Source organism: Sinocyclocheilus anshuiensis, unplaced genomic scaffold (genome assembly GCF_001515605.1).
Source record: "Sinocyclocheilus anshuiensis isolate Anshui unplaced genomic scaffold, SAMN03320099.WGS_v1.1 scaffold319, whole genome shotgun sequence".
Classification (NCBI taxonomy): domain Eukaryota; kingdom Metazoa; phylum Chordata; class Actinopteri; order Cypriniformes; family Cyprinidae; genus Sinocyclocheilus; species Sinocyclocheilus anshuiensis.
In genome coordinates this window covers 2,115,636-2,131,818 of record NW_015552566.1, presented here as the reverse complement: position 1 = coordinate 2,131,818, position 16,183 = coordinate 2,115,636, and the positions used below count along the sequence as shown (strand labels likewise).

The following is a 16,183-nucleotide window of genomic DNA, read 5'->3' as shown; positions in this document are numbered from 1 at the left end:
ATAAACACATTTCATTACACCAAATACACAAAATAATGTTCTTTTTAGCAGCATCATATGACCCCTTTAAGACAAATATGTTGTCGGTTTAGCTAACTGAACTTGATTTATTTATATATCATACAGTATCTTTGATAAAAGGATTGCCTGCCTGTTTATTGTGTATGAGTGATCATTTTAAACCAGTGTTGATGCAGTGCATGGTGACTCAGGGTTAGATGTAACTGCATGAAACCTTCAGTGTGAGAATGAATTGGCTTCTGCTGCCCCACTGATCAGCTTATAAGTGAATAGCAGTGGATATGCTCTTTAATTGGTGAAGACTTTGATTTATGAATATCCCTGTTTGTCTCCTCATGCCCCAGGCTCTGAATATTACCTCATCTATGCATTACCTCATATCACCAACATAGTGTCTATATATATCCTTGTATCACCTTTCTGTGTTAACCATGCTATTGTTAGCATAAATCGTGTTATGTTCAGAGATGTTTATATCTTTATTTTAATATAGTCACATACACCATTGTGACTTTTAACAAAAATGTAGCTGTAAAAACATGGGAAAATCTCTTGAAAAATGTCTGCCATGTTTGACCAAGGAAATAAAAAATATATAACATGTAAATGTATGTATATAATATACATAATCATTAAAAGTAATACAAATTAAAATATTATTTGTCTTTTTTAATTAAATATAACCTTGACTTGTTAAATATGACCTGCTCTTGACCGGTTTCATGAGATTCTCCCTGCTAAATGTTTATTTTCCGAAGGGTGACCATAGTGCCTTATGCTGATATGTCACATGATCAATAACCCTTTTTATTCACAGGATGCTTTAGATGCTCTGTGTGTGGAGCTGAGGCAGGCTATTAAACTGATGAATGACTGTGTTTGAGAGGTTGCACGTTATAACATGTTATGATGTCTAATGCTGCTCTTGCCCCCTCATGCCGACCTGCCGTCTCACAGGGACAGGTGGAGGAGGATCCCGTGGCAATCCTAAAGGCAGACCATGCTGCTGCCGCCCATTCTAAGGTCTGCTTTCTGCTTTGTGTGCACCGTAGTTGCATTATCCCACCCTTGACCTGTCGTGTCAAACTTGCCTTTGTGTTGTGGAGTGTTGTGCTCGCACCCATCCCATTTCATTGACAACACCCCAGCCGTAAAGCCATGATTGAGAGAGACACTCTGGGCTCATCTAACATTTAATTAGCATTGGATTGTGGTTAACTGTGCTGTAGTGTTTTCTACACTTCCTTCACATGTGCCACTGTACTTGTAGAGTGTACCGGTTTATCTACAATAATAACATCATATACTAACCAAACACCAGAGGAGAGAAGCTTGTGAACTGGAACACAATCAATGGATCACTGATATATTATCTCTCACTGTCAGCCCATCACAGCAGTTCACAGGGTTCACGTTCAAACCAGTGTGTATAGGTCAAGCATGAGTGCTGTGGAATCAGACATGCCCAGACAACCAGAACATCAGGCTTGTAATCTGACCTCGTCCATCATTTGACGCCTGAGTTGGCTTCATTTACACCTGCCGTTAAACTCTTCCCATCTTGCATGACAGCCCAAAGAATTTTAAGCTCATTTCCCACCGTAGACATTGGGAAACTGTTTTTTGGACTGATCTGGGACCTCTTTGCACTCTAATTGTTATTCTGTCAGCAGAGGTCTCAGATCAGGGTAAAAATACAATTTTTGTGTCATTAAATGATAACAGTCTTTCTCTGATAAGTGTGGACAAATGAATGCATGGAGTGGATTTGAAGCATATCAGTGATGTTCCTGTTCAAAAGACCTGTGTAAAGCCATAAATAATGAGTTTGACTGATGTTTCTCTCCTTCACAGGTGAAAACAGAAGAGCAGATAGCTGCAGAGCAAGCATGGTACGGTTCGGAGAAAGTGTGGCTGGTCCACAAGAATGGATTCTCTCTGGGTTAGTACGAAAGCCATGCAAAATGAACTCAGAGTATTATTTTAAATTGAAGACAACAGGAAATGGCTTTTTCTACTCATTTAACTTCCATAATTTGAAATATTCCTATGTGAAAATAGAATATTGAGCTAGAGTGGAAGAGAAAGTAATTTCAGAGGCGGAGAACATTATTGCATTTTGATGAAAGATTATGGAAAAATTGTCTTCCTTGTGCACTGATGTTTCACACACGACACAAGGGACATTTATTAAGAAAGGAAATTGGTTCGATTTTGATTTTATGCCATATGTAACTTAATACAAGTTTCATTACCATTACAATAAGGAGCGCTTTAAGGCACTAGAATTTTAGAAGTCTGTTTTAATTTTGTTTGATGATGTGTGCAATCAGAAATAAAAATATTCACAGTGTTCTCTGGTGTTCTTTACAGCCACTGTGGTGAAGACAGAGACTGGCAGTCTACCAGAGGGGAAAGTGAAAATCAAACTGGAGCATGATGGGACAGTACTGGATGTGGACGAGGATGACATAGAGAAGGTCAGTTGTCCAGGCTGATAAGATGCGTTTCAGTATGCACAAATAAGAGAATTTATTCATAGTCCAAATGAAAAATTCTATTTTCTAAATGCATGTTACAGAATATTTTGAACAATCTATGTATGTTTAATTTTAAGAAAGTTTTTGACCTCAGAATGTTTAATCATTGTCATAACTGAACCCTCCGGTGACATGCAGGACTTCTCCATTCATTTAGTCCTCTTAAAGCTTGCCCCTGCATATTACTGTGACTTTAATGCTTTAATTTAAAAAATATCTTAATTTGTGTTCTGAAGATAAACAAAGGTCTTACGGGTTTGGAAATGACATGAGAGCGAGTAATTATTGACAGAATTTTAATTTTTGGGTGAACTATTCCCTTAGGTATACAAACAGTTCTTGCTTCATTTAGAGTCGAAAATGACTTGATTCAGTGCGTTAAAGATTCTAACTGATTCTAACTGCAGAGATTTAGTGAATGATTTGTCAGACTGATTTATACTAGACACGCTTGTGAGTGCTTTTGTGTGATACATTAGAAGAAACGTCCTAAATAAGAGTCATTTTGTTCATGATGAGCTGTGCTGTGCTGGTTTTTGAGTGCAGCCAGGAAATAAAATAGAAAAAAATGCAGTACACAATCCCATCACATCTCATTTCATCACATTCAGTTCAGATTGCACAATCACAACAGAAAACAATGATTCCTTTCACTGTGGTGCTGTGGAATCAACAGCAGAGTAGCTGTGTGTATTTTAATGAGTCTTCAGGTCTGCAGGGCTCATGCACAGGGTTATTTGCAGAACTCTTCTACTATCTGGCCTGAATCCAGAGCCAAGTGAGGGTTAGACATGCACAGGTGGGCCCTGGGTAATGTGCACAGGGTGGGAGAAAATGAATGCCAGGATATGGGTCACAGAGAAACAGGTGGGATATGGCCTAATTTTTAAAACAGACAGATTGACTTATATAGACACACTGAGAAGTCTGATAAAATAGTTTCTAATAGAATTTTCAGAGTTTTCACTATTAGGCCTTGATGAGGCATATGCTGGGCAATATTATCAGCTCACTTCCTGCCTGGCACAGTCGTACCTCCCGGTGAAGGACAGCTCTGAGCCGATGATTTCCATAATGTCAAGGCTGCCCTCAAATCAAGTTTTTGAACCATCTGTTCGATGAGAGAATTGCTAAGCTGGATCCAGAGTTGAGCTTGAAAAGTTTTAAATTGCATTAAAGACTTGGCATGAAGTCTTGAGGCTATTATGGCTAAATCACATCAATTTAAAACCTCATACTCTATTTTTTTTGGCATATTCATTTTTTTTTTTACTCTTTCCATTAATCACTAGTCAGATTTCTTGCATTCTTTGACCTTTAACATTTTAAATCCTTCAATCCAGGCGAACCCCCCGTCATTTGACCGCTGTGAGGACTTGGCAGCTCTGCTCTACCTGAATGAGACCAGTGTCATGCATTCCTTGCGCCAGCGCTATGGAGGAAATCTCATCCACACATACGCAGGATCCAACATGGTGATCATCAACCCTACCAGCGCCCCCTCAATGTACTCAGAGAAGGTGAGAGCCCTTGTTTTTCTTTTACACTCCTTGCATCCAAATATGCTTACTACTTTACTATGTAGTATCCACAATATTCATTAAACAGTAGGCGACAAATACTCACATAACGTCCTAGGTCATGAAATGCATATTATACTCTGACAGTGTGCGATTTATAGATGGAGCTACTCACTGTGGCAGCAATGCATTATGGGTACAATATTTTCTACAACTGTCCCTTCGTCAGTTTAACACAATAGGAACTGAAAGCCGCTAATGAGCTTTATTGGTTTTCATGCAAGATAAATTACTACCCATAACATGTAATTACAATCCAGAAGAGAATTTCTTTCGGTCACTGGTCCTAATTAAGTGATTTTGCATTATGGATCAAGCTGATTATGTGCCGTGATGAGTGTTTTCTGCATTCTAAAGCTGAAACTATGATATATGTGAAAATATGCTGTTGCACTTGTGCTGGAAAGATGGTTTACACCAACTTTCTTTTCTAATTAACAGCTATTGATTTTCCCTTCATTGGAAAATTTAATGTTTATGGGCTTACATTTGAGGCTTTAAGGTTTCCATTATTGACTTTTCTGTACTACAGAAAACAAACACTCTGTAATACATTAAGATTATTAGTTTGAGTATTTAGTTTTTCCAAACAATGATCTTCATTAAGCTTGTCCACAGAATTTTGTTTTCTTGGGCAAGAGGCATAAAGAAAATTACGTGTTTGTCAGTGTGTTAGAAGTTTATTTTTTCTATCTGTTGTTTCAGGTGATGCACATGTTCAAAGGCTGTCGAAGAGAAGACACAGCCCCTCATATATATGCAGTATCCCAATCCGCCTACCGAAACCTTTTGACAACACGACAGGACCAGTCCATCGTGCTGCTGGGAAAGAGCGGCAGTGGCAAGACCACAAACTGCCAGCATTTAGTCCAGTACCTGGTGTCCATCGCTGGCAGCACTGGAAAGATCTTTACTGGTACAGAGACAAGAGCCATAATAATCTCCTAGCATTTTTAAATGGGATTCTAGGAATGCACCAAATTTTTTTGTATTATTTTAAATCAGTTCTTGCAAACTTTAATAACATAAATGTGTTTGATTTTATTTAAATTATACTAAAATGGTAACCTAAAATGATAACATCTAAATGAACTGGTTTCATTCAAGTCAGAAATATTGTTTAATATCTCTGAACCGAAATACATTAATTTATATCAACAAAACTAATGTATATGGGTTCAGATAGAAATAGCTCTTTAAGGTAACAGTCGCAGATTACCACATTTTACAGTGTACAATCTGTAATTTAATTTAATTTAATTTAAGCTCCAATCTGAAATTTTCATTAATTTGTAAAAGTGCAATACAGTGTAAAAATATTAGAATTTAATAATAGAGATACTTTTTGTTGTTCTTTTGTAACCAAGCTAATATTGGCCTATATGATATGGTCATTATGCATTCCCATTTTTAGCTGCATAGTATCTCACCATGTGCTTGAAAAGCTTGAACAGCCTGTGGTAAAGGGTGAATGGAAGGGTGTCATGCGGTCACTGGAAATGGGCTTGTGTAGCGTGGTGAGAGTGTGAGCGCTGGGAAGAGGGTGACAGATGAGGGCTGTGCTAATGATGCCCACTAAAGCACTCTGATAATTAGCCGTCATCAAGGCCTGCTCAACCCCTGCTCGGTCAATAATGACCTAATGAAGACTACAGTGCTCATCAACTATACCATTAAATAGGCCTTGATGTTATCTCCGTATGCTCGACTCTATGCAGGATCCTGTCTTCTAGTGCAGTCAGTGTTAAAGAGTGAGTCCTTTAGTTAAATATTTATGTGTGTCTCCTTCAGCTGAGAAATGGCAAGCGGTCTACACAATCTTAGAGGCCTTTGGAAACAGTGCCACCTCCATGAACAATAACGCAAGCCGCTTCTCCCAAATCGTCTCACTGGATTTTGACCAGGCTGGTCAGGTGGCCTCAGCCTCCATTCAGGTTTGTCGATATAGTACTGGGTCATATCGAAGTTATATAAAATGCACATTGTACTAATTTTATGACTTATAGTTAAATGGCAATCCTTCATCTATCCACCCACCCTGCTACCTTTAATGCCTTTTTAATAAAATGTTTAATTCAATAAATAATAATGAATAATATAAATGTTATCTTAATAGTTGTACATTTTATAGTACAATACTTTAAAAATTACCCTTTTAAAATGGGCGAAGAATAGAATTCCCTTTTTGTAATTATATAAACATTTGTTTGCTCTGTTCATTTGTAATGTTTTGATAATTTTACTAAGACTCATTAATCTCTTTCTTTTATATGTAGACCATGCTGCTGGAGAAGCTGAGAGTGGTAAAACGACCAGAGACTGAGTCCACTTTTAATGTTTTTTATTACATGATGGCTGGAGCTGACAGCACACTTAGGTAATCTCACAATAATTGTATGCATGTGCATTTTTCAGTTATTTTGTTTGACCCCAACATTTCTGCTCTCAGAAAGTGTGCACTATTGAAGAAATCTGTAAAATAACTATAATTTAATAACTTGATTGTATTTCAATTTTCCTGTAGAACGGAGTTGCATTTTAACCACTTTGCAGAGAACAGTGCTTTTGGGATTGTGCCTCAAACTAAGGTTAGATATTTTATTTAATTTTATTTTTTTTATTGTTTATTGTTTCTTTTTTATTGTTTCTTTTATTTTATTTTATATTATATTATATTATATTATATTTTTTATTTTATTAAAATTCCCATCTAATATTCTTTTTTTGTGTGTGTATACACAGTCTGAGGACAAGCAAAAGGCATCACAACAGTTCACTAAACTGCAGGCAGCTATGAAGGTGTTGGGCATCTCTTCTGATGAACAGAAAGCTCTGTGGCTCATCCTTGGAGCCATATACCACCTTGGAGCTGCAGGGGCCACAAAAGGTAATGCAACGCTCACTCACTCCAAGTCACCAATAACCCCAGCATAAACCTTTAGCAAAACGTATTTAGAAAGTTTAATAGCTTGCTTTGATTCCAAGTCTTCCCCTTTAAGCCCCACACTGTTGTCTCTGAGCTAATTTAGCTCACAAAAGCATTCGACAGCTTTCTCTTTACACATCAGAACTGGAGAGCTTCAAAAAAAGCCTTAATGAGATAAAATGCTCAAAACGCCTAACAAGCACAGAAACAGACTTTATCAATTAAGGCCGACTTACTGTCTGCTTACTGAGCTTAAACAGAGAAGAGACAAGCAGCTCAGGAAACAGTTTGATGTTGAGGAGTTTAGAGATGTGTGTGTTTCTTTAGCTCTAATGAGGATGGATGGCTCAGTATTTACAGTCTGTGATATCACTTCCCCCTCATGCAGTCAGACGATGATGTATTAATGAACCTTTTAATCACCAGACTCCAAACTGTACTGTCTACATGCTGTCTCTAGGGTCCACAGTCATGGGAAACTCAGAAATAGCTGTGAATATTCAAATTGTGTGTGTGTGTGTGTTTGTCTTATAACATCATAGAAAATTGCTATATAGAGAGTTAAATTTCTATAAAATTATTATTTGAAAATTATCCAGTAATAAAAGGTGTGGGAAAGGGTTGGCTTGGATTTGAATACATGGCCATCGGTATGTTTTAATTGTAAGTAATGTGTACTAGTTTGTTGCTGATATATCGTCACTGCAGTCACTGGATTGCTCAGTATCTGCAGTGGATCCGTTCGTTCTAGTCTGGTACTCTTTCCTGTACCTGCATGCCTCCCCTGTGTCTCTCTCAGACAAATGTGGGAACGCCTTATTTCTGACAGGAGGTACTAATACGGCTTTAGTGTTCTGAGTTGGTACTAAAGACTACCATTATATGACATCAAACATCATAACAAAGCTTTTTTAGCAACACATTTCACCTTCAGGACAATATATTCAGTGTTTATAAAGATGTCTTTGTCTCCTGTCACTCAGTCGTACCTGACTGTGCGTACAGCAGGGGGCAGTGTTGTTCTGCCTTATTGTGTTTTGTCTGGGTATTTACCTTGGTCAAGTCTGTTGTTCTTCTTCTTAGTACAGGCAAGTACCTGTAAAAAGTGACAAATAGTTTTTCTATAACAACAGCTTGATATATACTACCGATCATCTTTGGGGACAGTAAGAATTTTTTTTGATACTTTTATTTAGCAAGGATGCATTAAAGTGACAGTAAATACATTTATAATGATTTCCATTTCCGTTTTGATCAAATAAATGCAGCCTTGGAAAGCATAAGAGATTATGTTTTTAGATTTGATAAAAAATACAGTAAATACATTAATTAAAACCTCTTTCAAAAACACTGATAAACCTTTCCCGACCCCCAATTGAATGGTAGTGTACAGTACATAACCAAAAGATACAACGAGCAGTAACTACATGCTTTACTACAGACTTACATAATTTACATTTATTAATTTAGCAGTCCAAAGCAACTTAAATAAACCCAATAAGCACAAGCAATTATACAACATAAATGGTATTAAACCATTTATTTTTTATTAAACATAAAGCAACAGTATTATTCTACAAAATGTTATAAAAAAAAAATTACAATGTAACCTGTACATGTTATTTCAAGAAAACTGACTTTGTAATAATTATGAACTATTATTACTATTATTATAATTTTAAAAAAATATATTTTGAGAAAGTTTTCTACAATTAAAAATATACAAAATAAAAAAAATCACAATTAATTTAGTTTATTACTAGTCCTGATATATGCTATTATATCCATTCATTGGCCAGCCATTGAAAAAAGTGCGTATTGGTCATTTACTAATTGACTAATATGCAATGGAAATGCCTACTGAAAATGCATGGAAGAGCCAATAATATGTGTATATGCAAGAGTTTGTGTGCTAACGATTGCACTTTTGGTTCCTTGTTTTTACAATACTGAAAAATGTCTGTCATGTTCTAACCTCTTCTCTACTTGCATGTTGCATGCTGTTACAACAGAGGCTGATGAAGGTAAAGAGCATGAATATTATATATAAGCACAACAAGCAAACACCTCATTTGTGTATGTGTGTGTGTGTGGCTGCTATCGTAGTTGTCAGACATTTCCATTTGCATTCTTATTGTTGTCTTTTCTTTCTTCTTTCATTTCTCTGCTGGGCTTCTTTTCTTTCAGAGGTTTATAACCATGTCTTAGTCTTGAAGCTTAGATAAAACTTTGGTGGGAATATGTGCGGGTGAGGGAGGGGAGCATCGTAACTTTGTTGTCTTATAAGGCTCAGGCTCTCTGATGTTTCTCCATGTTGTAGACTTTTCATTTCTGCAGTGCTTTTCTGTTGTTAAGACGCAAACACAAATAAAAAGCTCTCAGTTTATTTTAGGCATTCATCTATTCCACCAGAGGCCTGCATTGTTTTTCGTCTCTCTCTGCGACCTCTTCTGGTTGCGGCAACCTCACTGCAGCTTGCGTGTCACTCTTCTTGTGTAGGACTCTGTGATTTGCTCTGAGGTCAGTCGGAGCAATATCCGCTGGAAACTATTGAAAACCTTCAAAAGATTTTAATAAGTGGATACATTTTCTGTGATGTCTAAACATTAAAACTCACAGACATCATCAGACCAGTTTTGACAGTTCTGAAAGTGAGAGTTTTCTCACACAAGAAAACTATAACTACACAATATCAACAATATGGTACCGAAATAGCTTGTTGTACAAAAAACCCCCACATTTTTGATAAAACAATCAAATATATTCAAGTGTATTCAGCCAGATATTATTAGATTTTTATTTGATATTTATGTTTAAAAACCTTGAGATTGATATGCCTAGCCTTATACAAAATTAATAACATGACATATATTTACTAGTGCTGGGTATTAGTTAATTAGTAGATTAATCGCGATTAATCGCATCCAAAATAAAAGTTTCTATTTATATAATATATGTGTGTGTACTGTATATATTTATTATGTATGTATAAAGACACACACAAACAGTATATATTTGGAAAATATTTACATGTATATATTTATATTCATATAATTTATATTATGTATAAATATATTTAATATATAAACATAACATGCTTTTCTTAAATATATACATGCATGTGTGTGCATTTATATATACATAATAAATGTACACCGTACGCACACATATATAAACAAAAACTTTTATTTTCAATGTGATTAATCGTTGCCCAGAACTAATATTTACACTTGTTTTGTTTACACGTTTTGTCATTTTTCCAGTAACCAGTAATCTTGAAACTCGTCTTTGTTTCAATTGAATCCATATTTAATCTCTTGTGGGATGCGTTTTCTTTTACCTTTTATAGATTTTTTTTTTTGAGGATGAGGACATGTCACACAGCCTGTCTATGGCATCTGCTTAATTTGGCAAGTCTTTACCAAGTAACAGATGGATTTGCATGAAAATACCAGTGATTGACTGGATGACAAATTTGAATAACGAAATATAAGGAAAGAGTTTCTCTGCCCTTTAAAACTGCTATTCTAAATAAGCATAATCCTAGTTAGTTGCATTTTATCATCCATGACCGGAACTAACCTGCAGCCTACTTTAATTTGTAATCGACCAGGTGAAAACCACTGCTCTTCTTCATCAAAACTTTTAGTATTTTGATTAAAAGTGGATATTTAGTAAAAATCTGTATTCTAAAGCTAACATGGCGGTACGTAAATGGTATAATCAGCGGAATTGCGTAAGACTTCTCTCGGATACTATAAGAGCCCCACAGTCATTAGTGTTGCTTCATTCAACATGGTATTTTTGCTGTCCCTGTGCATCTCACAGCGGGCCGGAAGCAATTTGCACGTCACGAGTGGGCACAGAAGGCAGCTTACCTCTTGGGTTGCACCCTAGAAGAGCTCTCGTCTTCTATTTTCAAACACCAGCCCAAAGGAACCTTACAGAGATCCACTTCATTCCGCCAGGGACCAGATGATGTTGGGACAGGAGACAACTCAGGTAAGATCTTGCATAATACAAGACCTCTGATACAAAGGAATTGTGTTTGCTGGCTTTGGCAGTATTAAAATGTATGTTTTGCCTCACAGCTCCAAAGATCACCGCTCTGGAGTGTCTGGAGGCCATGGCTGCTGGACTCTACTCTGAACTCTTTACTCTGGTCATCTCACTTGTTAACCGGTAATGTTTGTTACCTCTCATGGTCAGGACATTCATTTTCTTTTTAGTAATGTAGGTTTTTAAATTGCCTACCATAGAGCCCAGCTTCATTTGTGAACAAGGAAAAAGCCTGTATTGTTTGATGACTCTAACATACATTAAATATATATCTATTGTATGTTTGTGCTGGTTTAGAGCGCTGAAGTCGAGTCAACATTCCCTGTGCTCTCTGCTTATTGTGGACACACCGGGATTCCAGAACCCAAAGTTAGCCAAGCGAGACCGTGGAGCCACCTTTGAGGAGCTGTGCCACAACTACACCCAAGAACGTCTCCAAACGCTTTTCCACGAACGCACTTTTGTACAGGAGCTAGAGCGCTACAAGGAGGTGCAGCAGTCCACCCCGTTACAACTATCAAATTATTCATTTTTTTTATTAAATAAATTATAGGCTCAATTCATTTGAGTTAAATCGATCTTGATTTTATTACAACCTCAAATTTAATTATGCAGAATTAACATGTTTGTCTAAGCTGTCATAATCAAATGTGCTTGCTTGCCTTGTTAACAAAATCAATAATCAGTCTAAGTACACGAGCCAATCAGAGATCAGTCATAGAGATAATGGTGCTGTAAGCGATGTTCTGGAACTCCTTACAAGTCGGCATGAAATGAAAATTCTATTCTAAAAATAGACAGGTGCGCGGGAAGATGTTTTAGGTTGGGGGTGCTGTACGCGTGGGGTGGGGGTGGGATTTGGTTGCGATAGAGGCTATTACACTAAGTGAAAATAGCAGTATTTTTTAGTGATATGCTGTTTACACTAAGTGCAAATAGCTATAGATTGTTAAAATAGCAGGATATTCTGCTAATTACTTATTGCAAATAGTGTCAATTATCTGCACCTCAGCATTGTAATACATTATAAAACAGTGTGCAATAATATATGGAACGATATTCCGGACAATTTTCAAATAGAATAGCAAATTGTATTTTCAATTGCGTATTATGTATTGTGCCAAGAAGGTTACACTGTCTGTTCGTTCACGCAGGTACGAAACTGTTTGGTAGCTGCCTTTAGCCCCAATACAAACATGCCCCATAGTATAGTCCCGCCTCTCACATTGATTGACAGCTTTCTGTGTAGACATCGGAAATTCAAATGCAAAAGAATTGGGATTACATTTGAGTTTTGGCAGTTTACATGCACGATGCAGAGAGTGAAAAAGCAAATGTGGTAATTAATATTGCTATTTAAATATGAAAGGCTCATAACTCGTTAGACATGGGAAATACAGTTGCAAATGGATTTAGCTTTTTCATTTGAAATGTGGCAGTCACTGTGCGTTCGCGAAAATGCAAACGGTAATGCAGGATTTGCAATTGCATTTGGATTATGTCACAATTTATGCGTCCACATATTGAAAACGCAAAATACAATTTGCTATTCTATTTGAAAATTGTCCGGAAAATCGGTCCATAATAATAACTTATTGAGTGTAAATTTTCATTCAAATTATTTAATGGATGCCACCTTATTGGGACAAAAGCCCTCCCTACATCTAACCCTACCAAATACTTTATTTATTTTATTTATTTTTTTTCTTTTTTCTTTTTTTGAACAGTAGTGTATATTATTACTTACAGTTAAGGCTGTGCAAAAAAATCACATTTGATTTTTTGCCCAGCCCTACTTACAGTATATTCTATGTTTTGTTAGTTTAAATGATATTATAACTTTATAACTTTTTTTTACCCTACATCTAACCCTACCAAATACTTTATTTTCAACTTTTTGATTATTTCCTTCATTTTTATTAAAAATAAATGCTTTTCTGATGTGATTTGAAATGTGAAAAAAATTCAGATTCGAACCCAGGTCGATAGCGTCAAAAGAAATATGACACACGCTTTACCATCCGAGCCACTGAATCGGACGATTAATGACCGTCTTTTGTAATGTTGACTAGCCCAATCACGTGTTGGTGGGTGGAGTTAGTGTAAATAGCCTCTGCTAACAAGGCTGTTTACACTTAGTGTAAATAGACACTCCGATTTTTTTTTTATTCCAAACAGTTAAACAGTTGCCCACAGAAAAAAACAGGGGGTGCAGCACCCTCAGCACCCCCACTTCCTGTGCCTATGAAAATAGATCTGTTTTTTAAATGCATGTTATTGAGCTTATTGCAAACAATTTATTCATATAGGTTTCGTATTCGCATACATTTAATGCTTTTTTTATTCCGTTTAATCAAATTGTCATAACTCAATCTTTCCAAAAATCCAATTAAGAACCGATGAATAGAAAAAAGTCCCTGCCCTACATTTTCATGCTTGAGGTTTGATTGGTTCTGATTCTAAGCCTCTTACTTGGTTTTTTGTTTGGCCACGAGGCTGTAAAATCATAGCATAAGAGAAAATATAGTATTAGACACATAAAAAGTAGAAAGTCTTAACCCAAAAATCAGTTTGAAATCATAGCTGACTAATACTCCCTCTATCCCTGTTTAGGAAAACATAGAGCTTGCATTAGATGACATAGAGTCCAGTACATCACTGTCTGTATCAGCTATAGACCAAGCCTCCACTCAAGCATTGGTAAGCAACTCTTTTCTCCCCTCATCTTTTCTTTCCTCCTCAGGTTTTTGTAGTGCATCCCAGCTTGTCCCCAAAGGGGCCTTATCTGGAAAATGTGTGCTTTTCAGTTTCAGCTGTGACTTGAATCACTGAGTTTTCCCTCGTCTCTCACAACGTTGGGGAAAATTCAGTTTGACTGCTTGAAAGTTCTAGCTGATGACTTTTGTGTCCTTTAGTTTGTCGTTTGAGAGCGAACTCAACCTCAAAGTTGTTATCTGTTGTGGTAAGTTATTATATTGTTGTATCTAGCCAGTTGTTGCAGGAGCAGCGTGTCAGGAACGTGGCTTTCTGGGAGGTTAATGAGACTAACCTCCCAGAAGATTGCTCTGACAACATTTCATCTTGTGTGTGTAAGTGTATATTTACTATTTATAATTTATATTTATATTTATTATTTATATATATAAATACACACACATGCAGTATATGTTTGGAAAATATTTACATGTATTTACATGTGAGTGGCAGGAACACATGGTACATGTTATGTTTCTCAGCAATATAACAATCACACACTGCAGGATAGGGCATTTTATTTAGTCATTTTCTAGATATTGCAGCAACCAATTTCTATTAGTATCTCAGGTAACCATCTTTATGATTGAACTTGAAAACAGAGGGAAGAGAGAGCAAGAGGACGCAGCTGGGAAAAAAAATTGCATAAAAAAAAAAAAAAAATCTATATTTTTGCGACCACCAATGTGTTTAACTCTTTCCTCGCCAGCATTTTTGAAAAAAAGTTGCCAGCCAGCACCAGATGATTTTCACTCAAATTTGATGGCCTCCAGTATATTTTGCTGTATGAATATTTGAATATGCAATACACCAAAATAAAGATCAGAGCCTCTACTTTTAAACAAAAAAAAAATCAGTTTTATTCTAGCTTAAAGCATTCTTTTTTTATCAACACTTAAATGGTAGGTTTCATAAAAATGCATAATTTTGAGCAAAAAGGTGAGAAAATCACATATCAAAAACTACATCTGGATAATATTCAGTACAATTATCAAAGCATAAATCCAGTAAATCGCTTCCATCAAAACCTCCAAAGCTTGCACAGACATATACCACTTCCTGGATCAACATTTTACTCTGTAACATTATGCAGTTTTCATTTATATGCTGTCTATTGCCGATGATCGCATTATTTTTCATATGCATCTGTTTACATAAGAGATCACTAGTTTTTCTGTCCTGTTCACGTGTGTTTTTGTTCGGGAGGTTTTGTACTCGTTCAGCAGATATTTAATAGTGCCCCTGAGTGTATAACAGAGAAAACACGAAAAGCCGTAAAAACTCGTCTTTGGCGGGGAAGCGTTTTCTTTTAAAAGAGACGAGATAACTCGTCAATGGAGTGGAAAGAGTTAATGTTTAAACAGGCATCCTTGGCTTAAAAAAGGGTTTTAGATTAGAATGGGTCAGTTGATACGTGACTGATTGCAAAGACGATGAGTGTGATTTTATTTCTAACAAGCTGCTTTGAGTATCACTATGAAGTGTTTTGAATGCCACCAGTGGTGTTTTGAATGATCACCAATTACGATTTTACGAATTGAAGTAGAAATGCAAACACAAATGCCTGTGTAGTCATGTAATCTTTTATGCCTTTCTCTGCTTTTCAGTTTGCTGAAGTTTTGAAAGAAATTCATAAATTGTCAAATGAGCACTTTAAAAATTAAGTAATTGAAAGCACTCGTTAAAACAACCCTGACGAGTTAATTAGCCAATCTGTGCCTGATGAAAATAGTACAGAGGCATGGTGACGACAGTCTCATCAGTGTGAAAAGTAATATTTAAAGACATATTCTGAGCATATTCATAAGCCAACATAATTGCTGTAAATTCTTTTCCGCACCAGTCTCATCCGCAGTTATTCAGCAGCCTGCAAAGTGTCAGTGCGGTAATGCAGCACAAGGACGAAGCCATTACTGGTATTAATTGCTTAAGTAGACTGCCAGAGTGTAAGGTTTAAAAATGCCTGCCTGACTGCCCTGGAGCTCTTACTTAATACAGGCCTTTAATGAGGAGCCCAAGACTAATAGCTCATCTTTTTTCCCCTCGTTTTCTCCTCCTCTCTCTTATTCTATAAAGGATAGTAATTGCTTTCATGTAATGACTAATGTTGTGCTTGAGGTCATTATCGAAATATGAAATGAAAAGTAAATTAAACAATGCACAGTCCTGATGAATGAAAGGGTCTTGAATTGCGAGTAAACAAAGTTCTTGAGAGAGATTGAGTTGTTATAGCCACAGTGCAGCATACGCTTTTGGGTCTTGTTATTCGCACTGATGATTCATGTGAAGAATCTTAGTGGAAA

At 36.4% G+C, this 16,183-nt stretch overlaps 1 protein-coding gene across 6 annotated transcripts in view; it reads left to right on the top strand.

The window, feature by feature from the left end:
* The window catches only part of LOC107664918 (unconventional myosin-XVIIIa-like), a 111,909-nt gene that overhangs the window by 46,152 nt on the left and 49,574 nt on the right, over positions 1 to 16,183 (top strand). For 3 of the 6 annotated variants that reach the window (XM_016455602.1, XM_016455601.1, XM_016455599.1), the window contains 14 exons: positions 979 to 1,044; positions 1,876 to 1,963; positions 2,395 to 2,501; positions 3,905 to 4,081; positions 4,847 to 5,057; positions 5,933 to 6,075; positions 6,418 to 6,518; positions 6,666 to 6,729; positions 6,884 to 7,028; positions 9,080 to 9,091; positions 10,896 to 11,069; positions 11,159 to 11,249; positions 11,424 to 11,616; positions 13,740 to 13,826. In XM_016455602.1, the coding sequence (XP_016311088.1) occupies positions 979 to 1,044; positions 1,876 to 1,963; positions 2,395 to 2,501; positions 3,905 to 4,081; positions 4,847 to 5,057; positions 5,933 to 6,075; positions 6,418 to 6,518; positions 6,666 to 6,729; positions 6,884 to 7,028; positions 9,080 to 9,091; positions 10,896 to 11,069; positions 11,159 to 11,249; positions 11,424 to 11,616; positions 13,740 to 13,826 (1,659 nt within the window). The remainder of the gene's footprint in view (positions 1 to 978; positions 1,045 to 1,875; positions 1,964 to 2,394; positions 2,502 to 3,904; positions 4,082 to 4,846; positions 5,058 to 5,932; positions 6,076 to 6,417; positions 6,519 to 6,665; positions 6,730 to 6,883; positions 7,029 to 9,079; positions 9,092 to 10,895; positions 11,070 to 11,158; positions 11,250 to 11,423; positions 11,617 to 13,739; positions 13,827 to 16,183) is intronic. The other 3 variants (XM_016455604.1, XM_016455603.1, XM_016455600.1) reach the window with 2 other exon arrangements.